Below are 25,987 nucleotides of genomic sequence, written 5' to 3' on the forward strand. Positions count from 1 at the left end.
CGATGCATCGCCACCGATGTCGGCGGTCCGGCGCTGTGCAGTGTTTCGTCGGCGCCACTGGCGACCGTGAGCACGTCTGTGCCACACATATGATGGGCAACACGTCGGCGTGACTCGAGCGTATCCCACCCGCTCCTCGCTGGCTCCTAGCGGGGGCGCCTGAGCCGCCCCGGAGAGACGCACCACGTGGCGCGACGCACCTGATGGGGGAGCGGCTGTGAGGCGGCCTGCAGAGTGCAGGGTGGGCGGGTGGAGTGTGAGGCGGGGGCCATGCCGAGATGACTGAGTCGGCGCATTGCTGTACTGGCCTGTCTACGGCTGCTTGGCCCCACGCGATGGCGCCTCTGTGGCAGGCCGCGACGTAGAGTGGTGCTGAAATCGTGTTGCGTGACAGAGAGACGAACACGTTGAAAAAAAAAATTGAGTATGATTATCATTGCGTCCGCGCGGTGTGCGCTACCACCGCGCGGATAGGGTGGAGGGAGTGGTAAACCACGTAGGTGGAGGTGTGAGGCAGCCGCGATGTGCGTCAATGCTGGTGATATGCGTGACGCTCTTTTCTGTTTTCCTTCTGTGTGCCTCTTGTATGTGTCCTTCTTTCCTCCCACGTCTCGTTGCGTTTGGCTCCCTCTTTCTCTTCTGCAAACGCACACACGTATGCGTGATGTGAATGCGTGCATCAATGCTTATGCTCAACCGCGTAAGTGGTGTGGAAACGCACCATGGCCTCCGCTGGAACTTACATCGCGGCGTGGTTTCGCCACCATCTCTCCTCTGTTGTCACCTTCCAGAAGCAGTTCGTCGATGACGTGTCGGAGACGGTGAAGGAGCAGAAGGCGCAGTTTGACCGACACACCCGCGAGGCAAAAGAGCGGGCCGTGCAGCTTCACCTGGATAAGCTGGAGGAGAAGTACCTCTGCTGCGTATGCGGAAGAGGCGGTGAAATACGTGAGGACGATGAGTTTGTATACGACACTTACTCTATGATCGATTTACCGCCGCGGGCGGCGCTGGAGGCCGCAGTGCGGGAGGAACTTGCGGACGCCCAGCTATCGGACGGACACATTAAGCAGCACCAACACATGCTCGCTTTTCGGCAGCGTCACCTCCAACACCCCTCCACGACGCCGGCAGCCACGTACGAGAGTGACGGCAGCCTTTATTGCTCCTCTGATGTTTCCGTCGCACCATCAGACTGGCGTTCCGAGAGAACGAGGAAAAAGCACCGGCGGAGGAGAGATTCATCCTCTCAGCACAAGCGCGCCAAGTCGTCCTCTCAACGCCACGTGATGCCTCGATCGCGGTGCCAGCGTGAAGAGTTAGAAGCCCAGCACCACGATCACGATAACCGAGACAAGCGCGCTGCCGTCGACGCCTCTGAACCGAGTATCCGAATATCGCTCTCTTTGGACGAGCCGCCCCCTTCACGCTCCACGGCAGCGCGCGGTGACGCGCTGGAGCTTCACACCGCGGACCTTGCGGTGATGGACCCTGACATGGTCGGTCCGCTCGAGGTGCGGCACACGCTTTACAAGATTCGGCACGCGGTGCTGCACAAGGAAGCCCGTGTGCGCCGCAAGGCTGTAGTTGTGCACAAGGACAAGGGGCTGATGATGATAGAGGAGTCGGAGATCGAGATGTTTTCGCACTTCTTTCAGCGCCCGGTTCACGGGTATCTCTGCACAGCGTGCTACACGAGCGCCCAGCGTCGCCTCGATACACTCACGCAGCAGATTCGTGCCATCCTTTTCAAGGCGGAACATCCGGTGCTACGCCGGTTGCCGGCCAAAGAGCTGGAAGTTTTGATAGCTGGCAATCAGGTCCCCGTCACCCTCATTCAGAGTGTATTGGCGGTTCAGCGCCGGTGGGCTAAGCTTACGGAGGAGCAGCGGATGGAGGTCAGTCGCGCAGAGGCTGGAGCGGGACCGCCGCAGGGTTCTACCGCCGCTTTCGACGCAGAGGAACGCACGAGCTGGACGCCACAGGGGAGAGACCCGACGGCCCGGATGGCGACTTTACCCGAGAGGAGCATCTTGACCCTCCGCGAGGAGGCGCGGTGTGGCGCCTGCCAGCGCCGCGCTGCGTGCTTTTTCGAACCGAAGTCAGTCGTCTTTCTCTGCCAATTTTGCACTGCCCGAGACCGTTTTTACCGCGAGCATGCGGTGTGCATCAACGACGAAGAAATGCCTTTGATGCTGATGCATCTCCTGCAGAATTTGGCACTCTACTACCAAGGTGTTCATCAGCAAGCGGAGCTCCGCCAGACACCACTGTCAGCCATCCCAGAAGCACAGACTGACCTATTCCCACTCACAGATATTATGCGTGAAAAAGAGGGCCTGTTTGCCTGTCAGGCCCCGGCTGCCGCCAAGTCCGATCTTCAGGGCTGCCGAGAGGTTGCCGAGGTGGTGTCAGAGCTCGGCGCTGAAACCCACATGCACGGCACCTACGTGCCCGTTGCAAGACCGTGCACTTCGGCGGCCTCAACACGCCGAGTATGTGGATCAACGGTGCCACTCCGGGAACAGCGCGAGCGGGTTGGAAGGACGATGATCAGCCTCTTCGATGGAGTCAAGGTGGAGGGGTCGGGAGTGAACCTCTTCAAGAACGCCGCTTCGTCGTCTTTTGCAGCCGGTGTCTCGGACTTGTTCCAGCCCGCTCCGGCACCGCGGCTGTCGCCCTCCCAAACCAACGGGAGCGCCGCTGGGCACGCAGGCGAGCGCGCTGCGGCAAATCTGTTGGCCAACGGCGGAACCGCAGCTTTGACATCACCTCCTGCCACTGTACGGGGGCATGAGGGACGCCTGCAAAGCTCAGCTGTGGGATCGTCGTCCGCGACGCCTACCGCGCACTTCCCAGCATCCCCAAATTCACAGCGGGATAGCTTGTTCTGAAGGCAAAAAAAAAACGTCTTTGAGCTGGTGCGCTTTCGTGATAGCGGCGAGTGTGTGTCTGCCTGACGCTCACGAAAGATGCTTGCCCTTGTTCATGGTGGCTGCGTTCTACGTGCTTTATGGATGCGTGCTCACACTTGAGGCAGTTCACGAAGCCCCTCTCTCCACCCCCCCCTTCACGCCTCCATGCCGTTCCTCTCTGTGCGTCCCTCCTTCGCCGTTTCAAGTGTGTCGTGCGGGTCAGTTGTCTTTCATTCGCTTGAGGTGTGCACCGGCGAGAGAGATAGGGGGTCAGCAAAGGAGAACGACTGTGAGCTTGCATAGCCGCCTCCTTCGTGGTGTGTGGGAGGTGCTTGTTCTCCTTCTTTCCTCGTCTTGTTGCTCACGTCGGTGATTTTGGCGCTATGTGACGCTTGCTCGTGCGCACACGCCGATGTGCAAAGGTGCAGTGTATGCGTGCTGCAGGATTTGGCATGCGCAGGCGCACTACTTGCGGCCCACCACCACTCCTTTTGCTCTTTTACTATCCCGACAAGCACGCACTCGTGCGCAACCTCCTTTCTCTTTTCCCCTTTCTTTTTTCCCCTGTCTAGCTCTCTTGCTGTATCGAATTACGGCGTTTGTTGCGGTTTGGCCCAGTTAGCACTATCGCCTTGTGCGTCCCGTACCCGAGTGGGGCCTACCTGGAACTGTCCATTTACCCCGCCCGGTCCCTGCCGGCTCCTCACCTCCAAAGAAGCACAAACAACCACCAAAGGAAGAGGCGCAGCATCATCGACTCACGGGATAAGGACAGGCAATGCCGCATATGCATATGCGTTCTTTTCCTCTAAATGGGCGGCAATGGTGCGCATGAAGTGTCGGCATGCAAAGCAGAGCGGGCCCTTACGTGTGTGTTTATGGTAAGAGGGTTCTCGCAATAGAAGACGCAGCGTTCTACACACACACACACACACACACAACATGAAAGACAGGGAGTGCCTGGCAACGCTTCCCTGCCTATTCCACCCTCTCTCGCTGTTCCTGCCGCCTCTTCCGCAGAACAGACACTCAGCAGAGGTGCGACATCACTCGAAATGCTGCACAAGTCTCCACCACTGCTCCCCTTCCGTTTCCTTTTCTCCGTTTTCTCTTTCCTCTGGGCGTTGGGTGGGGGGCGGAAATCGCTTGGCCACAGCGAACGTCCAACACAGACCATCGCCATCCATCGAACTCTACATCGCAGCGAGCTGAGAAAGAAAAAACCGTGTGGCCTCTGCATTCAAGTGAGCCCTTCCCTCCCCCCCTTTATACGGACAGGCTTGTGCTGCTTTCGCTTGTCTGCTTTCTTTGTTTTTTTTTTTTTCATCTGCGCATCTGCACGTAGATCGCTATACACGCGCACACACACGCGAGACGCACACCAGTCTCGGTACCGGCAAAGGAGTCGAAAAAAAAAAGGAAGCCGAAAACACACGCACGCACACACACACATACATACACACACGCGCGTGGTACAGTTCTGGTACTGGAGTCGTGCGGCATTCGTCCTGTAGGTGTCTCCTTTTGTTTTGCTTATTTTTGTTTGCTTGGTTGCATTCGACTTCTATTACAATGTCACACAACGAACAGGTCGTGCATCATCAGCAGGCGGCTTGCGTGAAGAAGCTGCGCTTCGACGACTCCGTCTGTACTGCGATGAGTGGCAGCTCCGAAACATGGTTGACTGGCGCCGATAGCAGCGCGCGCTCGGCCCTCAAAACCTCCCCCACCGGCAGCAACCCTTCATACCGTGCTTCCTCCCTGCGGCGTCCGTCAGAGGCGGCAAGCGCGCACAGTGACGCCCACGTGCAACTCAACCCGAAAGCGGAGGTAATCGAGCACGACGGCAGCATCACTACTGTCAATGCTACAACCATGGAAGTTTCCCGCTCGTTCGAGCCAGTGGAGGAGTCTGCCGGCGAGGTGGCGAACTTCCTGGCTGACGTGGGTACTGGCGTCGCAGCGGCTGCCAACATGAGCGCGACATCTTTGGGTGCGTCGCTCGGAACCTCGCTGAGGACTCCTACGGATATGATGGCGGCAAGTGCTGCCTCAGCTTCGCAGACCACCAGTGATGACCCAAGCGAGCGGTTTCGTTCCCTCTTGCTGCAGCTCTCCAGCCTCACCTTGGAGCATCGGCCAAAGGATCCGGAACAGTACATAATCGACCACCTGAACGCACGACTGCTGTCGAGCGCCGCGTCCGCCCGTGCCTCACTAGCGGGTTGCACAACGACTGCCGAAGAAGATGGAGAGTCGACAGGTGCCACGGAGACCACGGCAACCGCTGGGGGACCGGGTGCGACCCTCCCAGCTTGCAGCAGGGAGACTAGCACCACGGCGTTTTTTACGCCGCACGGTGACACCGTGGTAGAGCGCCTGGCCAGCAACGCTCTATTGAGCGAAGTTGGTCGCGCGGTGATGACGCGCTTGGCGGAGCTGCTCATAAGTGCTCAGCCTGAAGACCCCGAGGACTTCCTATGGGCTCGTCTGGAGGCACGCAGCTTCGGCGAAGACGCCACCCACAGCGTTGTGTTCTCCGCCGACGGCTACCCAGTCGTGCGCCCCGAGGACCCGACCCAAGTGAGCCTGCTCAAGGATATTCCGGCGACTTCCCCAGGGTATGTGGTGGCAACTGGTCTGTTGCCGTTGCTCTTTGCGAAAAAGCCGGTGGACCCAATCAGCTACCTTTTCTATCACATTGGCAGCCGCGCACGCTCCAGCGCCGCCCAGTCGGCGCACTCCTCCACACGGCACCTGCGCTTCGGTGAAGAAGACGAAGGGTTTGATGCCGAGAGCTGCACCTCCCGAGAGCTCGATGATGACAGCAACTACGCCGCCGACGACGCCGCCGAGGTGGGCAGCATCGGCGGCTCGATCTCGATGGTCCCTCTGCAGCGGAAAGGCTCTTTGGGCAGTCTATTCGACAACGCGGCTGCCGCGCAGTTGCAGCGCCGCCGCTCGGATCGGTCAGACAACGCGCGACAGCGCCTGTCCCAGAGCACGGCAGTGCCTCGCAGCAGCAGCATGCGGCGCAGCGGGGCAGGTGCTACGCGCGCGTCGCGGGACACAAGCGCTGCGCAGTCCCTTCCGCAAGAGCTCGCCGCCCTCGGCGGGGCTGGCTCATCGTTGAAGCGCGTTAGTGTTACACAGCATGAGGGAAAGTCCTGTTCGCCGATGCGCATCTTCCATGAAAGCAGCCCCGTGACGGTCGCGGATATTGGCAGCAGCTCCACGCGAACTTTTCGCATTCCCTCCCTCACTGCTAGCCCCAACACGCTGCACAACATCGAGTCTGATGAGCATGCGCGCGTGCGGAACGAATTCGGGATACTGCGCCTGCGTGAGGAGCTGCGGCTCGAGCGGCTACAGCACGAAGTCCGCATCCTCACGCGCGAGTGCGAGTATCGCAACCACATGGCGCTATTGAACAGGACTGACCGCATGGCCGATCGTGCCGCAGCCACGGCGCAGGAAGCCCTCGAGGAGGCACAGAAGTACCGTGCCTTCCTGTGCACTCAGATCGATCAACTGGAGGTGGAGAAGCAGCGGCAACTACGACTGATCTCGCAGCACATGGCCCAGTCGTCGCCCGCGCTCTCTGCGGCGGTGGATCCCCGGATTGCATCGCCGATATCAGGACACTGCCTTGGCGCTGAGTCATCGTTGCTGTACGCGGAGCCGCAAGTGCCCAGTGAGCTGGATATCTTGAAGAAGCAGGTAGAGCTTCTCGCGATGGAGCAGGCACGTGCGCGGAGTATAGGGTATGGCGTGGCGCCCAGCTACGCGGCAGCCGCTCCTCACACAACCCGGTTCTCCGTCTCTGCGGCTGGAGTCAGCGGGGCGGCGCGGGCGTCGTTCGCAAAATGAGCCACTCTGCTTTCTCCCCGCCGTCGCACTCGAGCGAAATCTCGCGAAGACGACGACGACAAGCTCGTACACGCGGAGCGTTGCGGGGCAATGAGGCTTAATCACCTGTGTGGTCGCCGGTCACAGGGTTTCTCAGCGGGGTATTTTGTGTTTGGAGAATGTGTTCGTGGTTGACCAAAAGGGCAATGTCCTTTCCTTCTTCACGGCCAATACGCGCGCTGGGGGCGCGTGCACGTGAGCGACGGCGAAGCGCGAAGAGAGAAACGGGCGAGTAGTGTGTAGAGCGAGAGAAAGAGTCAAACATTATTGGGCCAACGTGACTCTACTACCACTACAAGCACGCCAACAATATATATATATATGTGTGTATTTCTACGCATGCAACCACAGCTCGCTTACCTCTGCTGCACGGCGGCTATGTTAAGGAACCGGCCCAACCAGCGCCGCTTGGTGCCGCGCAGCCCATTGCAGTGCTACCGCGTACAGCGCAGGCCAGGCCAAAGACTACGCTCAGCATTACCGCAACGCAGCTAAGGCAGAAAAGCAGGGGGTGGATGCATATGTTTGTCGAATCGACGACACGACTCGTAGCAAGCTGGCCCAATCGTAGCGGCCATGACCGCAAGCCTCTTCGGCGCAGCGCCAGCCCAGACCTGTCCGCCGACGCCAAGAGTCCGTCAGCTGTACCCGAGTGCAGGCGCTAGGCTCTCCGCTTCCCCACAAAGATGACGAGAGAAGGAACATACAAAAGCAATTATAGGGCGTCCCGTCTTGTTTCGGTTGCCGTCCAAACACACTGCGGCGTCGCTCTTATCCTTTTTTTCCCGCCCCCCCCCCTCCTCCTTCTCCTCCTACCTCCTCCTCTTTCTCGTAGTTGATCGAGACTGTATCTTCTTTCTCCGTTGATTGCCATGCCCTCGGTGCTCCCTCCCAGCGTGGTGTATTAGTGGGAAAGGAGGGGGTATTGTTTTACTCCACCGGCGGTTGCTCTGTTGTTGCCAGCGCTTCGGCACACTGCGGCACGCAGACGCGAAAAAAAAGTTGATGGGTCTCTATGGGCGTTTGCACGTGGGCGGTGTGGCGTTTTGTGTTTGTGTGCTTAGACTTTTGCCGCTTTCATCTCCCTTTTGTGTTTTATTCTTTGAGTGAGGGCGCACATCTGCATCAGCCACAACAAAGAGCGACTACTCAAGTACCCGCGTGCCGAGAAGCAAGCAGACCACGACCGCATGTTTCTTTCGACATGGAAGCTCAGTTGGCGGGTACCGGTGGCTCAGCAGACGGTCGGGACACTCAACTGATGCTGGCGCATTATCCTGTCTTCATGTACGCATGTCCCTTTTCCTCACTATGATGCCTGCCTTCTACAATTGTCCGCTTCTGGGCAACATGTTCGTGCCTTTCTCGTCTCGTACACCGAAAGGGAGCCATTACAGCGTTTTCTCATCCTTCTTCCCACGCCCGCAGCATCCATCAGCAGCTTTTCAAGATGGCAGACACCAACTCACCCACCCCCTCTCTCCGGTCGACAAGATAGTCAGCGCTCTTCAACAACAAGTGAAGAAGGACATCCCCAGCCACGAAGCAGGCGTATGTCCGCATCCAAAAAGGCAATCAAAGAGCGGGTGCGCCTCTCGGCTAAGACCGATGGTGCGGGTGATGCAGCCTCTTGCCTTGCCCGTCAGCCCGAGAACACAGCTCCACCCATGGAAGCTGCAGCGCGAGCTTACACTGCCGGCTTTACTGCTCGGGATGGTGAGAAGAGCGAGCTGACCCGCAAAGACGGAAGAAAAGCGCACGAAGTGCTCGCAAAGGGCAAAGCCTCTTCAGCCTAGCCACTCATGTCGTGCGGCGCTGCGTTCGTTGCGTCAAGGACAGGGTGCAGGCCACGGGCAACCCCCTTTGACCTGTGCGTGCTACCGCTCGGTACAAGCACCGGATTGTCCGATATCGTGTCTTGCGGAGACTAGGCGACCACCGGCAAGCTGGTCGAGAGGTTCACGGTGCCCCGCTACTCACCTGCAACGGAGTTGGCGTATCTGAAGAGTCGTCTGTGCGGTGCGTCGATAACGAAGGATGGCGTGCTCGAAGACCGCTCCAGCGATAACGCCTTTCAGGGTTTCTTCCGCACCTGCGCAAACAAGTTTATGTTTGTGAAGGCGGCTCCTCCTTGGAGGGAGGCGACAACGCCAACGGTGAACAACACGTCGAGGCCGCGGATATGGCGAATACCGAAGCTGTAATCATGGAGTTCCCGCGGCGGGGAACGATTTGCGCAAAGAACCTGCCAGGCCGAGGTCGAGGCAACGCCCGGCGCGGCCGAGACGGCAACCGTCGACGTGACAACCAGACGCCTCGGTACCGCGACGGAAGTGATGCGACCGCTGAATCCTCCAAGGATGGGGCCACCGATCTTGCATTGGAAAAGAACGGGTGAGAGCCCCTGCGAGCGAGGAGGTGGAGGCGCAGCCGCCGAATGCCCTTCGGTGGAGCCCGTGCTGAAAGGTGGACGCTGCTGCACGGCTTGCGGTCGCGCTCCGCTTTGGCTGTGTTGGAAATGGAGCACCGCGCACCACTGCGGATGCCCATCTCTTCCCTGCTGCTCACACGCCACCACGGGATCGCTGGCGTCATCGAGGAGGGTGAGCACGGAGGCTCCGGAGCTGCACATCTTTGACGCAGCACCAGCGTAAGAGGTGCGCAAGCATCTAAAGAAAACGCTTTCTGCGCATTGGTCAGGCATCGCAGCGCCCGTCAGTGGATGTGCCCGGCAGAAGCGCGACAGTGGCGGCGGAAAACTTTTCTAGGATCGCCACGGTTTGCGCCGGACATCTAGGCGCGGACGTGGGGCGCGCCGACTCCACCGCTCGCCGGTCGCGCGTTTTCCTGACGGATGTGCTTCAGCACTATCACGTAAACAGCTCTGGAAGCCAGCGCGCGCGCTGCTCGACCGACGCCCCTCGACAGTAGACTGTGGCGACGCAGACGCCGGCTTTTTTTGGGGGGCGGAAGCGCTTCCGATACGAAATGTATTGACGAGCTGCTCCGCAAGGTCACGTAGGTAGGGGGCGCTTGCGCACACGGCACACGGTGAAGCCCGCGAAACCCAGGCTGGGGGGAGGGCGGGAGCCGCGCGTTGGCAATCTGCAGGCCTGGGGGTGCACGGTGCAAACGTTTTTTCTGTCTCTGAAGTGAAGGGGAGGCGGCGGAGGATCCCCGGGCCGAATATGCACTCTGTCACCGGCAAGGAAGACTTCCCACCATTGACGAACCCCGAGAAGGCGGGAGCATGTACACGAGGGCTGCGGAACGCCTAGCACACTATCCCACCGTCCGTTTTTTTTTTGATGCGTTTGAAGCTGCTAGTCCGCTTCGGTGAAGCGGTTCGTGATGCACTTGTTCCGCGGTTGACCTCGTATGGGTGTCTGCGCCTGACAGCACGGCCAACAGGTGCGCGATGGAGCGCGGCCGTGGGCCCGGGTATCACACGCATGATCGTGGGCATGCCGACCGCCGCGACAATCCTCACCGGTATCACCGGCACGATGCTTGCCACGAGGGAAGGCTACAAGCAAGTTTTGCTTTCAGCCGTACGCGCAATCCTCAGATGTGTTGGACAGACGAACCTGCTGCCATCCCCCAGACAGAGGAACTAGGGCGCAAAAGGAATACGGGGCGACTGCAGGTGGCACACGATGAGCTGAGCTTTCGTGAGGCCAAACATATATATGTATTTCCGTGGCGGCACGGCCGTGAGCGATATTCGCCTCGCACTCACTCCATTCAGTGGCAAAGCCGGCGTTAGCGATGCGCGCCGAAGCCTTTACCTGCGGTCTTGTTGCCTTTACGTGTCGCTGGCAATGAATGCTCTGTATGCAGCTATGATGCGCCCACCCAACCTTTTTTTTCCCGGTTGTTGCTCGAGAGGGCATCGTTGTGTCTACCGTCTGGTGGATCGGGGCAGAGAACGGGTCTCACCGCTTCCGTACCTGGACCCTCACGCGCGAAGCCTGACGAGAGGTCAAGGCTCGCCGGCTCATGCAGAACCCGTGGTGGCAGATCTCACCTGAGATGGACGTTGGTGACGACGGGCGAAACACATGGCTACATCAATGTCACTGACGCCTCGGCTGAGAGCTGGGGTGCCTTAACTCGCTGGCGCACCGGCGACGGTTTCCAGTGCCAGCAAAGGTTGGTGAGCAACCTTGAAGGCGAGCACAGCTCCCTACCGCGAAACGAAACCCTGCACTTCACGGCAAAGTATTCGGTGCGCGCGGATCCAGCGGCGGCGTTGAGACCCCTCAACCTGCTTTACCGCTGTTGTCCGGAAGAGGGTCAGAAGTGAGCTGTGATGGCCGGCCGCATCACCACTGTGCGTGCGCAACGACGACAGAGCGGTTACGGTGGGGTCGGGAGAGAAGACGTCGTGAACGCCCTGCGAGAGTGCATGCACTCCCTTGTCCACAAGAAGAATATGCAGGTGGCATTCTTCTACATGGCAGGCGAAACCAACCCTGCCGATGGCCTCCCTCGCGGCATTGACGCTTACTAACCCTGCACAGAGGATCAGGCTCCCGTGCAAGCGACTTTGGACTTCCGAGACAGCCAAGCACTCATTGCTCCCCCGTACGGGTAATCCTCTAGCTGACAAGAGAAACGGAGTGGCTACGGATGGGGGTACTACGCGAGACTGCACTAGCGGGGTAGTCGTCCATAAATCTATCGAGCATCTCAAAGAAGCGTGATGCCCCTCGATGGGCAACAAACCGGTGCGGCCATGCGAGACGTCTGCGCACCGCGTTTGTGGCCGAAGTGGCGCGTTCCCCTGAATTCCCCCATCCCCGCTGAGCATCTTTCCACTTTCAATCAGGAAATCGGCGGGCACGACCCAGCATGGCCTGCGCATGCTCCCTCTCCTCGCGAGCACCGCTTCAGGTCGAATGCACACCCAGAAACGAAGAAAAAGAAATCGCCATTCGATTCTTAGCTGCCGCAGGTTGTCACACCTTCTCCCTCGCAAGGACGTGGAGAAGGCGAGGCAGAGAACTGGCAGGACGGGAAGCTAAGAGTCTCTGCTCGGAGCAAGAATCTTGGACGGTGACAGACCCTACTGTTGCCTCTCGGCAGCGGCTGAAAGCCTTGATGGGCGCGTACGCGGAAATGCGCCGTTGTGCTTCTTTCACTCTCTCCTTTCTGTCTCCCTGTCGCTCTGCCTCGTTGAACCGACGGCAAACCCGCCGTTTTATGCAGGAGCTGTGGAAGCCATACAGACTAAGGAAGAAAGGCAGAGCACCTCTCGACTTGCGCTTGCCTGTCGGTCGGTCTGAGTTCCTTCTCTATCTTTTCACGGGCGGTGCGTCACTGAGTGCGACACGCTTCATGGACGTTGGTCGTCACCATCGTTGTCAGGCGTACTCCTTGTGTGCTTAGCCTTTGTTATTCTAATTAAGGTCAACCGGCGTGTGAGCGTGGGGCCTGCCGTATTGGGTGCGCCTACATCTGCTACCGGCTTGCTTTCGTGCGAGCCAAGATCACAGCTGTAAAGGCTATTGTGTGTATGCGTGTCTGTGTGCGTCGGCATATCGTCAGAAACGCCGCCCACCCCTGCTATAATGTTCGGCCGTCGTGTCTTTGCGAGCGCACCGCTCCCACGCCATATGTGGGCGAAGCTGCACATCCAAAACGCGGCCCAGGCGCAGCGCATGCTGCCCTCTCTCGCCCCTCTTGCCGCGGTGGAGGGAAAGCACAGCAGCTTCTGCTCCGGGCTCGCCTTCAACACGCTCTGCCGCAGCAGCGCCACGCTGGGTGGAGAGGAGGGTATGGTGAGCGAGGATGGAAAACTTGTCTCGGCTGAGGTTGCGGCAGCGTGCGCAGAGTGGTGCGCTCAGGCCCTTCGCTCAGCGATGTTGCCACTGCAGCACTTAGCGTTCAGCTCTCCCCACTCAACGTGCCTAACCTGGCAGACAAAAATGTGGCACTGATGTGTGCACTCACGCACAGAGAAGCCAAAGAGCGCATGGCCCAGAATAGGTCCTCCTCGATGATAAACAAAAAAACGCATGCACGCACGTGTATGTGTGCGTGTACGTGAGGAAGAAAGAGAGAGAGCGAGAGCACGTCGGTGCTAGCATGTACGTGTGCGTCTGTGTGTGTGTGTGGCGCATATCCTGTACCTGTTTTACCTCTCTTCGGCTTGCCTTTTACTTCGACAATGGGAAGAGGGAAAGAAAGAGAAGGAAAGGGGCTGTCATTGCCGTCCTTTCGTCGCCCGCCCGTTCGCACCCCCCCCCTTCTTTCCAGTATTCACAAAATGGGTGATTTTTTGTTGTTGGTGGTTTCCTTTTATGGCCTTCGTTATCTTTCCTCTTCTCTATACATATACACGCACACACAGCTTAACATCACTGTCGTCACCGCACCGGCGGCACGCGCGAGAGCTGCGGAGGTTTGGGATGGAGGATCATCGCTGAAGGGGCGAACCAAAAAGAGGGCGAGAATAGGGAAAGAGTGAGAAAGACGCCGCGGAGACGGTCCGCGGGAAGATGGCGGCGACGAGGGCCGCACGGCGTACCGCCGGCCTCCTGCCACCATGCATTACTCTGCCGCACCGTTTTGTCTGTTGAAACACTTTGGCGCCCCACCCTTCCTTCCCCTTTTCCGCAGCAACACATCAACCTTTCTCACGCACCGCGAACCCACCGACCCCTGTGTCACGCAACTCGCCGTCGTTGTACCTTTGTGTGGCTCGAAAAGCAGATATATGCGTGTGTGCGTGCCCGCCTATCGGTCGTGATGAGGATGCTAGACGTCCGCTAGCTAGGTGGCCTTTCTGTGGTGCTTGAACGCTCTGCCAGATACACTCTACGGCGGTGCGCGTCGTCGCCGTGTGCTAACGGAGGTGGCTAGCTCAGCGCTAGGGACTTCCCCGCCCCCCGAGTCCGTTCTTTGCTGAGCCCACTACGCATGCCTTTTTGCCCTCGCATAGCACTATATACTCCTCCTAAGCCCTTCCCACATCATCATATCTCACCTACGTCTGTCTGTGTATGCTTGACGAACACCTGCTCATCTCGTCGTGCAACTTCGAAACGTTATAGGCGCTGCACTCCCTCTCAATGCCTTCCGTTCCCATGCATGAGCGCGGTCGTACAACCACCTGTCTCTCTTTATCGCACACACATAAACTGCCACACTACCACCACCCACCACTAATCAACGGTGAAAAGGAGAAAAAAAAACGCCCTCCCTACATCTGTTCTGGCTTGCTCGTACGCTTCGCGCCCATCATCACCCCCCCCCACACACACCTCCCCCGCGTACGCATGCACACACTTTTTCCTGTGTATGTGTATGTGCAACCCATGGTAGATGCGGAGAGCGGGCAAAAAACAACATAGGCTGATTTTCGACCCCAGCAGATCGCGCGCAATCCTCATCCCGGCAGAGCGCGACGCTACCGGATAGCGAGAGGGAGAAACTGATCATCGATCATCGATTCTTTTTCTTTGTTTGTCTCCTCATCTACGCAGATGGAGCGGGGAGCTGATGATGGTCCGGCCTCCCTCCCCTCCCCTCCCTACTCCTCAGCTCTTCGCTAACCTCACTGCCTCCGTATTTTCTCAGCTTCGGCCCTTTGTCGTGCCGCGCCTCTCTGACCGATGTGGAAGTTTTCCAGATCACTATGCTTTTTACGGATGGCACGTCATCACGGAACAGGGGCCGTTTCGCTGACCGCCGTCCGATACCCGAGCCTTTGGAACCCGCCCAGCTGTGGTTGCAGCCGGTTCTGTAGGCATACCCCGCTCCTACCCAGATTCAGGTCCTGGATCCCTCATCACCGCCGGCAACGCCGCTTTCCGCTTCCTCGGTCGACGCGGTTAGCCGCAGCAGCGTCAAAACTGGTGTCGCCGGCGTCTGCTCAAAGCCCCGGCCGTGTCGCATGACCTGATGATGAGATGGAAGAAGACACGTCCGCGGCACCAGGCTTTTCATCTCCCGAGCGTCTCTTCTACGCAGTCGTCACTCTCGGCTTCCTGCTCCGCTCCTTCTCGATTGCGGCTCTCTTCTTCACCTCGAACATCAACTTCCCACGTGTCGGCGTCGGCGCGTCACATTGACTCTTGGCAGCCCACTTCACCATCCGTGCCATCGGCTAGGACGGCTGACAAAACCCGCAGCAGCGCCCCTTTATGCGTGGCGTCCCTAGCCTGGCAATGTCCGCGGCAGTGCTCGTCGATGCTGCTCGGCTCATACGTTGGGTAACATCCCTGCTGTGTTTCATCACTGCCATTTCACGACCTCTGAGTTCTGTCGCAGCACTCTCGACTCACCCTCAGGTGCACGGAGGAGGTGCACCGCCTTTCTGCAGCGCTCTTGGATCCTGCCCGCCTTCTACACGGTTGTGGGCGTCGTCTTCGTCATCTTTGTGCACGGCCCGCACTTTTTCCTCCCGCTGCTCATCATCATCGCCAACTACGTCATCTTCTCGCGGCTGCAGCGCTGGTGCCCCTACTGGCTGTTCATGGTCATCATGTGGGCCGCGCACGTCACTCTCCTGTACCTCATCGAGATCAACGATGGGTTCGAGCAGACGCCCTGGTTACAGTACTACACTTCGTGTATTCTGTCACACCTGCAAGCCATTCAGGAAGATGCGGAAGCAATTCCTTGGGAGCAGCGTATGCGCTGGTGCGTAGCCTTCCGCATGTCGACGCTGCGCCTCATCGCCTTCAACTACGACCTGTGGGAGGCCACGCACGCCGCCGCACGCGCGCGCGACCGTGCCAGGGCGAAGCACGACACCGGCTGCGTCGAGTGCGCGCAGCTGCGCGAGCAGAACGCAGCGTCGGCGGCCGCGCTGCCCGCCGAGGCGTTGCGCTGCTACAAGTACCGCACCGAGTACGCGCGCGACCCCGCCGACTACAACTTCCTGAACTACGCCGNCTACGTGCTGTTCCCGCCACTGTACCTTGCCGGGCCAATGTCGTCCTTCAACGCGTTCGTGTCGCACATGCGCGTGCCGAGCACGTCGATGCCGCTGCGCAAGATGGTGAGGTACGCGTTTGGCATCCTCCGCATCTACATCACGGAGTACACGCTGTTGCACTTTGTGCACATCCCGTGCCTCGGCTCGTACGCCTTCGTGATCCTTCGGATGACGTTGCTGGAGCAGGCGCACTTCCTGTTCTACATGCTGGCCTACCTGTGGCTGAAGTTCAGCTTTATATGGAAGTCGTCGCGTCTCTTCGCCATGTTCAGCGGCATCGAAGTTCCGGAGGACATGCGGCGCTGCTTCGGCAACACGCTGACGGTGCGGGGCTTCTGGCGCGACTGGCACGCCTCCTTCAACCTGTGGATCGTGCGGTACATGTACATCCCGATGGGTGGCCGCAGCCGCGTCGCGCTGTCGGTGCTGCCCATCTTCCTGTTCATTGCGGTGTGGCACGACCCGGCGCTGCACCTTGTCAAGTGGGCGGTGTGCATTGCCGCGATGTTCGTGGCGGAGGTGGCGGTGAGCGGGTGCTTTGGGTGGGCCGCTGCGGCGTTCCGGCGCGAGATGGCCGCCGCGGCACCGCATTCCACGAGAGGGGTGAGGATCAACAGTCAATACTCTTGGCGTATTTCTCTCCTTGCCTCGAAGACGTACTTTTGGGGCCGCCACGTCAGCCGGCACAGCCGAGCGGCAATGCGACGTCATCTGTGCTACGGTGGCTGCTTCTCGAGTATCTTGGGGGTCATGAGAGCGAATATGATGGGGTAGCCGTGCCGCACGTGCAGGCCGCCTCCAGGGAGAAGCGGGCAGCCAAGGCGCTCTTCTTCAAGGTCCTAAAAGAAGCAGGTGCATGGTTGCACATTATCTTGGCAGTCATCGTGTGCACGGCGGCCTGCAGTAGCGTGTGTACGCGGGATGTGAAGGCGAGGGGAATGGGTGCACCGCCCCATGGAGATCAACTGAAGCAGCTGTAGTGTGGCGGCATGTGACTCCCTACCACCACGCAACACCACCATCACTACAAGGGGCCTCAACCCTTCGCCCCTCAACACGCACACGCACACACCTATCCTCTACAACTCTCCCCTCCGTGTGCTTCCCGCTACCACACACTGTCTTGGTGATGGTTTACTTTTCACTGTGACGTGCGTTCTCTGATGACCGGAGGATACCCTCACCCTCAAATCTCAGGGTCCAGTGCCCACCCACCCCCTTCGCAACTCTCTGTGCGGGAAAGCCAAGCAGCACCCCGATCCCCATCCCCTGCCAAGTGCCGAGCCGCTTCTGCTGGTGACAGGGGGGTTAGTGTTGGGTGCAGGGGCCGCGCTCAGGTCACCGAGCTGGCGCCTTGCCGTAAACGCGTGTGTCTCCTGCCGCCTCGCACCACGCGGATGGGGCCTGTGGCAGGGGCCGGGTGGTGGGGAATGGGATGCGGAGTGGCGTTGGGCCTCGCGTTGCATGGCCGAGAGATAGAGAGCGTGGACACAGGTTGGCATGCGCAACACAGCGTGTCGCTCATTTGGCCTTTTACGTTTTCCTTGTCACTTTTTTTTTCAGAGGTTTACGCTGGTCGTACTTCGGTGCAAGCTCTGCTCGTGTCTCGTTCGATGCTCACCTGCCTGTGGGGGTGGGGCGCGCCTTTGCGAGGCTCGCGTCATCTCCGCCCTTGCTCGTCCTGCTGCCGTGGCCGGCCGTCCGTGTGTGAGGATGCACGAGCACTGTTGTTGTTTGTTGTCGTGCTCGCTTTGTTGATGTTGTTTGTGGTGCTGTGTGACGCTTCTCCGCTTCTTGCCTGTGGAAAGAGTGAAAGGTTGGGGAAATACGGGGCAGGGCGACGTGATGCGTGGTCACCAAGCTTGCCCTGCTCTTGCGCACAAAATTGTGTTTGATCAGCGTCTACTCCACAAGTGGGCACAGGTACGCCACGCACGATCCGGCTCGCGCGGGAGCGTATAAAGTCCCCTGCATCACTAGGTGGTGTCTCTGTCGACCTCCTGTGTGTGCGTGTATGCGTCTGCGGTGGTTGGCTTTGATGACCCAGAAGGCAAACCTCGCCCCTCGTTCTATCGTGCGACGTCCAACTCTATCTTCCTTCTCCCGCTGCCATTTATCTCCACCTTTCCGGCCTCCCATCTCTCCCGGCATCTTCTCGTTCTTTCCGGCTCAAGACCCTTCTCCGTAATCGAGCTGCTACGGCCCCTTCCCCTGCCGGTACATGAGAGGCGGTGCGCTGTTCACTGGCTTCACATGCACGCACCTCTCACGCGCTGAGCATCGACTGAACTTGCATCCGCTTCTGCCCTCCGCCCCATTCTCCCATTCGAGGTATCTTTGTCGAGGAAGTCAACCATCTGCTTCTCCGATGGGCATCGCTGTTCATTTTTTGTTTTGTTTTTCTTCCTCGTTTTTCTGCGTTCACACACGGCTGCCGCGTCTGCATGTGTACACAAGCGCGTACGTGTGTGTGTGTGTGTGTGTGTGTCGGTGACTGCGTATTGACTACTTTGCGTCCATACTGTTGTTCGCGCTTGCCTTTATTTCTTATCTTAGGTTTTTCGCTTCATTGTCGTGTGTGCGTGTGAGCACATTAAACACACTCTCTTCTCTCCCATCCTCCTTCTCCCTCTCCCCCAATATCCTCCCCAGCACCGGTCTCTCTTTCGCACCGCTGCCATGGTGAGGCACATCTTAACATTTTCTGCCGTTCATTTTTTCTTCTGCCACGTCTCTTTACCGCTCTGTAGCCTTCTGCTGTTTGTAGGCACGCCCGTGTGTGCGCGTGTGATCAGTGTCTCGGTGGCGGCGGCTGTCTCACACGTTTACGTTTTGAGGTGCCTTGTCGCTCTGCCACTCCGTCTCTGTGCTTCGTTCCTAACTACACATCCCTGCACACGCACACACAAGCACAAATATATGCATACATACACATACGCACATTAAAATATCTTTTCTATCGAAGTATTCCCCCCCCCTCCTCCCCCTCTCCATTCTCTCCCTTCCCTCTCTTTTTCTTTCTGGCTGTTGTGTGGCTCATTCCCGAGTACCACTCGCCGGGCTCCTTTTCACGCATGGGCCGGCGGCTCTCCGTGTGGTTACCGCCGCCTTGACCTTCGTACCGAGAGAGAAAGAGAGAGGCACCGTGTTCGTGATACAGCTCGGTATCTCCGAGGTGAGGGAGCAGGCTGTTGCAGGACCGTGACGCTGGTGCTCCGTGCTTGCGGACGGGGTGATGCTGCACTGGTGGTATGCATTCACCAATGGAGCACACCCCAACCTCGGCCAGCGGAGGTGCTGGCCGCTTTGTATCGACCTCGCCGGTGGCCCTTTCCGCAGGCAGTAGTGTGCATGCAGCACCACGGCAGCCACTCACCAGCCGCGCCGGCTCGCTCACCGAGGGCGGACTGAGCAAACCGTTGGGCAGCATTCAGGTACTCGTGTCCGAACGGGTCTCATTACCCGCCTCGCTCTCATGCGCTGCTTTGGGGTCTCTCCAGACCTCCAGTGCTGCCGAAGAAGCTTTTGTGAGCTGCTCATCGCTCCCGGCGGTGGCGGCGAAGAGTCCTTCCGCGCAGCGCTCACCTCCCTGGAAGTGCGGTCGCCTGTACTTCGTGAGCCCCACCACGGCGCTGGACGTTGGGGCCGCTGATTACAACACCGTTTACCCTCGGTGCTGCTCTCTCGAGTATCTCGCCGGGCTTGCTGTTGCCGCCTACATAATTTTGTACGGCTTCGCAGCGATTCGAGACTTCTGCGACCGCCACGCGAAATACTACTGGATAAAACTCGTCTACCCAACTCCACTGTTCCTGCGGCTTGGCACCAATGGCTACGACAACTTGACCGATAAGCAGTGGACGGGGTTCTGCGGACAATATCCGAAGCTCCTGGGGGTGGCGCTTCTCCTTGGCGCGTGGTCAGCTCTGTGTCGAGACTCGAGGGCTTCGTCGCCTCCGTCATCTTCGTCCTCTCCGCTGTCCGCCTTTACGACAGGAAAGCAACGCGCCGATGTCGGAGACCGACGTCCTCCGGGTACTCCTCTAGCCTCCGTTTACCAACTCTGCTCCCACGCCGCCCTCACGCTCGCAGAGCGGGTCATCCTTTACCGCTCATCGTGTATTCCTGCCTTCTACACGGTTGTGGGCGTCGTCTTCGTCATCTTTGTGCACGGCCCGCACTTTTTCCTCCCGCTGCTCATCATCATCGCCAACTACGTCATCTTCTCGCGGCTGCAGCGCTGGTGCCCCTACTGGCTGTTCATGGTCATCATGTGGGCCGCGCACGTCACTCTCCTGTACCTCATCGAGATCAACGATGGGTTCGAGCAGACGTACTGGCTGCAGTACTTCGTACCCACTTCCGAGAAGGTTGCTTGGGCTGTGCTGGCCGAGGTCCGGATACCTCTCTGGAAGCAGCGTATGCGCTGGTGCGTAGCCTTCCGCATGTCGACGCTGCGCCTCATCGCCTTCAACTACGACCTGTGGGAGGCCACGCACGCCGCCGCACGCGCGCGCGACCGTGCCAGGGCGAAGCACGACACCGGCTGCGTCGAGTGCGCGCAGCTGCGCGAGCAGAACGCAGCGTCGGCGGCCGCGCTGCCCGCCGAGGCGTTGCGCTGCTACAAGTACCGCACCGAGTACGCGCGCGACCCCGCCGACTACAACTTCCTGAACTACGCCGCCTACGTGCTGTTCCCGCCACTGTACCTTGCCGGGCCAATGTCGTCCTTCAACGCGTTCGTGTCGCACATGCGCGTGCCGAGCACGTCGATGCCGCTGCGCAAGATGGTGAGGTACGCGTTTGGCATCCTCCGCATCTACATCACGGAGTACACGCTGTTGCACTTTGTGCACATCCCGTGCCTCGGCTCGTACGCCTTCGTGATCCTTCGGATGACGTTGCTGGAGCAGGCGCACTTCCTGTTCTACATGCTGGCCTACCTGTGGCTGAAGTTCAGCTTTATATGGAAGTCGTCGCGTCTCTTCGCCATGTTCAGCGGCATCGAAGTTCCGGAGGACATGCGGCGCTGCTTCGGCAACACGCTGACGGTGCGGGGCTTCTGGCGCGACTGGCACGCCTCCTTCAACCTGTGGATCGTGCGGTACATGTACATCCCGATGGGTGGCCGCAGCCGCGTCGCGCTGTCGGTGCTGCCCATCTTCCTGTTCATTGCGGTGTGGCACGACCCGGCGCTGCACCTTGTCAAGTGGGCGGTGTGCATTGCCGCGATGTTCGTGGCGGAGGTGGCGGTGAGCGGGTGCTTTGGGTGGGCCGCTGCGGCGTTCCGGCGCGAGATGGCCGCCGCGGCACCGACGGGCGCAGTAAGTGATGCTGCGCTGGAGAACGGTCGCCCCACGAACTGCGCGCCGCGCCGCAGTCTGCTGGCACGGCTGGCGAGGCTCTCTGCGCGTCGCTTGAGCCCGCGCACGCGAGCTTGGCTGCACCGCCAAATCCGCGTTGTAGGCGGGATGTCAACTGTCTTCGCGCTTATTGTGGCAAACCTTATCGGTTTCTCGATGCAAAACAGCTCAGCTACAATCGCGAAGATTGGCACTACCTTGGAGCCCACGGATGCAGAGGACATTATCGCAAGATCATTCTCGCAGTTGACGCCGTGGTTTGCTACTGGTCTTCTCGTCTCTCTGTACACCCTGTCATCGCTAGCCGTCATTGACCGGGACATGCAAGCGCACATGATGTCATGGTTACGGCAGCAGTATAAGCTGAATAAGAGAACCAGCGGGGCAACTCCTGTCGAAGGGAGGACCTGAGAGAACGTATGACTGTCGGCGGATGTGAAGAGTCGCCGCCTCTGCGGACCTTCACGCTCTTTGTAGTTCTGGCGGTTGCTCTCCGGGCTGAGGGTCTGCATGCGCAGGCGGGTGCATAGGAGTGTGAGCCACTGGTGGTGTCGTCCTCATGTGCCGCTGGCATAGCTGCTTGTGGACGCCGCTCTATACATCCATTCATCTGTGCATATATATATATATATGTAGATATATGCATATACATCCGTGTGTGTGTGTTCTCCGTTTTTTATTCCCACTCATCCCAGTGCTTTCCCAAGCCAGAAGCGTCGAAGAATGAACGAATGGAGCGAAGCAGGGCAGAAAATAACTTCAAAAAAGGAAAATACGCGCACGACGAAGCAGAATGGCGCTGAAGAAGTCAGCTACATCTGCGTGCGTGCACCGGAGGCCTCTGTGCCCATGCTAGGAGAAGCGTGTGCACGCGTCCCCGCCCTCTCCAGCCGACCCCCCTTTCGGTTTGATGTCCTACCAGTGAACTTCCTTTTTTGTTTTGCTGCCTCTTCAACATCACCTTCCCCCTCTCTCACGTACTCCTATTTCCGTGCCGTGGCGTGTCAAACCGCGTCATCCGCGTCTGGGGTGTGTACTGCTTTGCCTTTTCTGGCACGCGCACATATCGTGTCGCCCTTCAGCTTTCCCTCGCCGGTGCTTCCTGTGTGGCCCCCTGTTCACGTTGCAGGTTGTTGTGGAACCCTCTCGTGAGTCTTGTCTTTCCACCTCTCATCCTCCACCCTTCCTTTCACGCCCCTCGCCCCTTAGCTCTTGTCAACCCAAGTCACCGCTGCTGCCCGTTTCTTACTCTTCTCCGTCGACACGCGAACGCAAACGAGAAACCGCACATCCGCCAGCCAAGCGTGCAGCGCGCTCCCGTCCCTCTTCCAGCTTTCTATTATCCCGCGCGCGGCTGTGCCACTCGCAGAGTCCTCCCAGCTTGTCTTTCGGTTGGCAAGTCTCCTGTAGCTTCTCCCCTCCCCGTGCGAGTGCATCGTGTCTTTGCTGGCTTTCGTTTGTGCGCGTGCTCAGCACGCCGACTCTCCTCGTTCTCGCGGATATCTCTCCCTCTCCCTGGTCGCTCTTTCCGTTCGCCCCTTCGCCGCTGAGCACCGCGCGGTGGGCGTGTTCTCGTTTCTCTTTTCGCAGGGCCCCCTCCCTCCGTCTGTGGCGCAGGCGCTCGTCTTTCTCCGCTCACCATTTTCGGTGTTCCCTTTGGCCCCTCCCCCTCCAAACTCATCACCACGCAGCTCTCGTCGTGTTACTGCTGCTGTTATCGTCTTCGCTCCCTATCCCGCATCCTCATCTTTCTTTCACCCCAGCTTTTCCGTCCAGCCTATCCGCAACGTCCCTCCCGGACTCACGTGTGCTACTACGCGGTGCGAGCGAGCCACAAGCCGTGGTATGCTTTGCCTGTATTCTTTTCCTTTGCAGTCGCAGTGAAGGCATCAACGCACAGGCACGGGCGTCCCACGTGTGGTTGAACTTGGTCTGCGCTCTTCCCTCTTCGCTCTCCCTCTCCGTTATGGTTGTCGCTTCTTTTCGCCACTTTGCCGTGGCTGCTTGCATCCACACGATCCCACTCACCCACTCCCGTCCATCTTCTTCGGCAGCTTGGGGTCTCCGCGTGCGGCCGACGCTTCTCTTTCTCTTTTACTCTTTCCTTCACGGCAGAAGAGGCGAGCAAGGGGGAACACACCTCTCCGTGCGTGCTATCTCAGGGTCCAGTGCCCACCCACCCCCCTCGCAACTCGCTGTGCTGGAAAGCCAAGCAGCACCCCGATCCCCATCCCCTGCCAAGTGCCGAGCCGCTTCTGCTGGTGACAGGGGGGTTAGTGTTGGGTGCAGGGGCCGCGCTCAGGTCACCGAGCTGGCGCCTTGCCGTAAACGCGTGTGTCTCCTGCCGCCTCGCACCACGCGGATGGGGCCTGTGGCAGGGGCCGGGTGGTGGGGAATGGGATGCGGAGTGGCGTTGGGCCTCGCGTTGCATGGCCGAGAGAGAGATGAGTTCACACGGCAGTGGGAAGGAAAAGCACCATTTATATTTCGTATTTGCCGCACGTTCTCCCTCACCCTTTTCAACTGAATCTTTTCTGCCGCCCCCCCCCCGCTTTCTGTGACCTCTCGCAGTGGCTGCTTGCACACATGCGCCGTACCGGCGGGGCCTCTTCCTCTTGCCCGCAGTGGTGAATGCGCAGCATCTGCGTGCCGCTCAACTTTTTCCTCCCCTTCCGGCATTCTCCGTTGTTAACCACCTCTACCATGTTTCGCCTACCCCCCCCTTTATACCCGAGTCTTGTCTGTTTGCGCCTTTCTTGTGAGCACTGCCTGTCTTGTCACGTCGACGCTCGCTCCATCGCCGACAATTCCCACTCGCGAACCCGTAAGCCCCACTAGCTCCGCTCAGAGGATCATGGCCACGCTACCAGGTCTCAGTGAACATCTCCGTTTACTTCCCCTATCACTCACCCGCCGCATCAGACACAACCACAGCAGCAGCCAAAAAAAAGACACACAGCCCATTTCGCCCGTGAACATGCTTCCCCAGGCCCTCCAGCCGCTAGTGCCACCTCCACTTCGTGAACCCCACCACGGCGCTGGACATTGGGGCCGCCGATTACAGCACCGTTTACCCTCGGCTGTGTTCCATCGAGTATCTCGTGACCGCCGCAACGTGTCTGGGAACGATGCTTTATGGGTTTGCCGTGCTCCAGTCGTTCTGCTACAAGAATTTCTTTTCGTACCAGTGGGACACCGTCGATCCGAACCCCTTCTTTGAACGCATGGGCTCCAAGGGCTACGACGATAGCGTAGACGATCAATGGGTCGGGTTCATCACTCATTACAAGCGTTTTCTTGGTCTGGCCCTGCTGCTGGCGGGCTTTTCCGGGCTGTATCGAGCGCTGCTCTCTTACTCAACGTCATCTGCATCCCCCGTCCCCTCTGACAACACGGCCTGCTCATCACCCTCGGCGAGCAGCGAGTGCTCAGGGTCGCTGGACGGCCATGTAAAGGTGTGGATGCCACCGAGGTGGTTGGATAAGCTACGCTCACGCGCGCGCACTCTCGGCTCACCCTCAGGTGCACGGAGGAGGTGCACCGCCTTTCTGCAGCGCTCTTGGATCCTGCCCGCCTTCTACACGGTTGTGGGCGTCGTCTTCGTCATCTTTGTGCACGGCCCGCACTTTTTCCTCCCGCTGCTCATCATCATCGCCAACTACGTCATCTTCTCGCGGCTGCAGCGCTGGTGCCCCTACTGGCTGTTCATGGTCATCATGTGGGCCGCGCACGTCACTCTCCTGTACCTCATCGAGATCAACGATGGGTTCGAGCAGACGTACTGGCTGCAGTACTTCGTACCCACTTCCGAGAAGGTTGCTTGGGCTGTGCTGGCCGAGGTCCGGATACCTCTCTGGAAGCAGCGTATGCGCTGGTGCGTAGCCTTCCGCATGTCGACGCTGCGCCTCATCGCCTTCAACTACGACCTGTGGGAGGCCACGCACGCCGCCGCACGCGCGCGCGACCGTGCCAGGGCGAAGCACGACACCGGCTGCGTCGAGTGCGCGCAGCTGCGCGAGCAGAACGCAGCGTCGGCGGCCGCGCTGCCCGCCGAGGCGTTGCGCTGCTACAAGTACCGCACCGAGTACGCGCGCGACCCCGCCGACTACAACTTCCTGAACTACGCCGCCTACGTGCTGTTCCCGCCACTGTACCTTGCCGGGCCAATGTCGTCCTTCAACGCGTTCGTGTCGCACATGCGCGTGCCGAGCACGTCGATGCCGCTGCGCAAGATGGTGAGGTACGCGTTTGGCATCCTCCGCATCTACATCACGGAGTACACGCTGTTGCACTTTGTGCACATCCCGTGCCTCGGCTCGTACGCCTTCGTGATCCTTCGGATGACGTTGCTGGAGCAGGCGCACTTCCTGTTCTACATGCTGGCCTACCTGTGGCTGAAGTTCAGCTTTATATGGAAGTCGTCGCGTCTCTTCGCCATGTTCAGCGGCATCGAAGTTCCGGAGGACATGCGGCGCTGCTTCGGCAACACGCTGACGGTGCGGGGCTTCTGGCGCGACTGGCACGCCTCCTTCAACCTGTGGATCGTGCGGTACATGTACATCCCGATGGGTGGCCGCAGCCGCGTCGCGCTGTCGGTGCTGCCCATCTTCCTGTTCATTGCGGTGTGGCACGACCCGGCGCTGCACCTTGTCAAGTGGGCGGTGTGCATTGCCGCGATGTTCGTGGCGGAGGTGGCGGTGAGCGGGTGCTTTGGGTGGGCCGCTGCGGCGTTCCGGCGCGAGATGGCCGCCGCGGCACCGACGGGCGCAGTAAGTGATGCTGCGCTGGAGAACGGTCGCCCCACGAACTGCGCGCCGCGCCGCAGTCTGCTGGCACGGCTGGCGAGCTCTCTG

At 59.4% G+C, this 25,987-nt stretch overlaps 6 protein-coding genes across 6 annotated transcripts; all 6 read left to right on the top strand.

Moving 5' to 3' along the window:
- Positions 1-722: 722 nt before the first annotated feature.
- LINJ_35_2100 (conserved hypothetical protein) lies at positions 723-2,894 on the top strand (the record flags this gene model as incomplete). Its single annotated transcript, XM_001468990.2, has 1 exon — positions 723-2,894. One exon carries the CDS (start codon positions 723-725, stop codon positions 2,892-2,894), a length of 2,172 nt encoding a protein of 723 aa, XP_001469027.2.
- Positions 2,895-4,790: 1,896 nt separating this feature from the next.
- On the top strand, positions 4,791-6,785 carry LINJ_35_2110 (conserved hypothetical protein; the record flags this gene model as incomplete). Its single annotated transcript, XM_001468991.1, has 1 exon — positions 4,791-6,785. One exon carries the CDS (start codon positions 4,791-4,793, stop codon positions 6,783-6,785), a length of 1,995 nt encoding a protein of 664 aa, XP_001469028.1.
- Positions 6,786-12,397: 5,612 nt separating this feature from the next.
- LINJ_35_2111 (conserved hypothetical protein) lies at positions 12,398-12,766 on the top strand (the record flags this gene model as incomplete). The annotated part of the gene is made up of 1 exon (XM_003392751.1): positions 12,398-12,766. The coding sequence occupies one exon, from the start codon at positions 12,398-12,400 to the stop codon at positions 12,764-12,766; it is 369 nt and encodes a 122-aa protein (XP_003392799.1).
- Positions 12,767-15,306: 2,540 nt separating this feature from the next.
- Positions 15,307-16,545, top strand: LINJ_35_2120 (putative glycerol uptake protein; the record flags this gene model as incomplete). Its single annotated transcript, XM_003392752.1, has 1 exon — positions 15,307-16,545. One exon carries the CDS (start codon positions 15,307-15,309, stop codon positions 16,543-16,545), a length of 1,239 nt encoding a protein of 412 aa, XP_003392800.1.
- A 2,477-nt stretch (positions 16,546-19,022) lies between these two features.
- Positions 19,023-21,545, top strand: LINJ_35_2130 (putative glycerol uptake protein; the record flags this gene model as incomplete). Its single annotated transcript, XM_003392753.1, has 1 exon — positions 19,023-21,545. One exon carries the CDS (start codon positions 19,023-19,025, stop codon positions 21,543-21,545), a length of 2,523 nt encoding a protein of 840 aa, XP_003392801.1.
- A 2,717-nt stretch (positions 21,546-24,262) lies between these two features.
- Positions 24,263-25,987, top strand: LINJ_35_2140 (putative glycerol uptake protein; the record flags this gene model as incomplete). Its single annotated transcript, XM_003392754.1, has 1 exon — positions 24,263-25,987. A coding segment is annotated over one exon (1,725 nt), but the record flags the coding sequence as incomplete, so codon positions are not given.

Source organism: Leishmania infantum, chromosome 35 (genome assembly GCF_000002875.2).
Source record: "Leishmania infantum JPCM5 genome chromosome 35".
NCBI classification, from domain to species: Eukaryota; Euglenozoa; class Kinetoplastea; order Trypanosomatida; family Trypanosomatidae; genus Leishmania; species Leishmania infantum.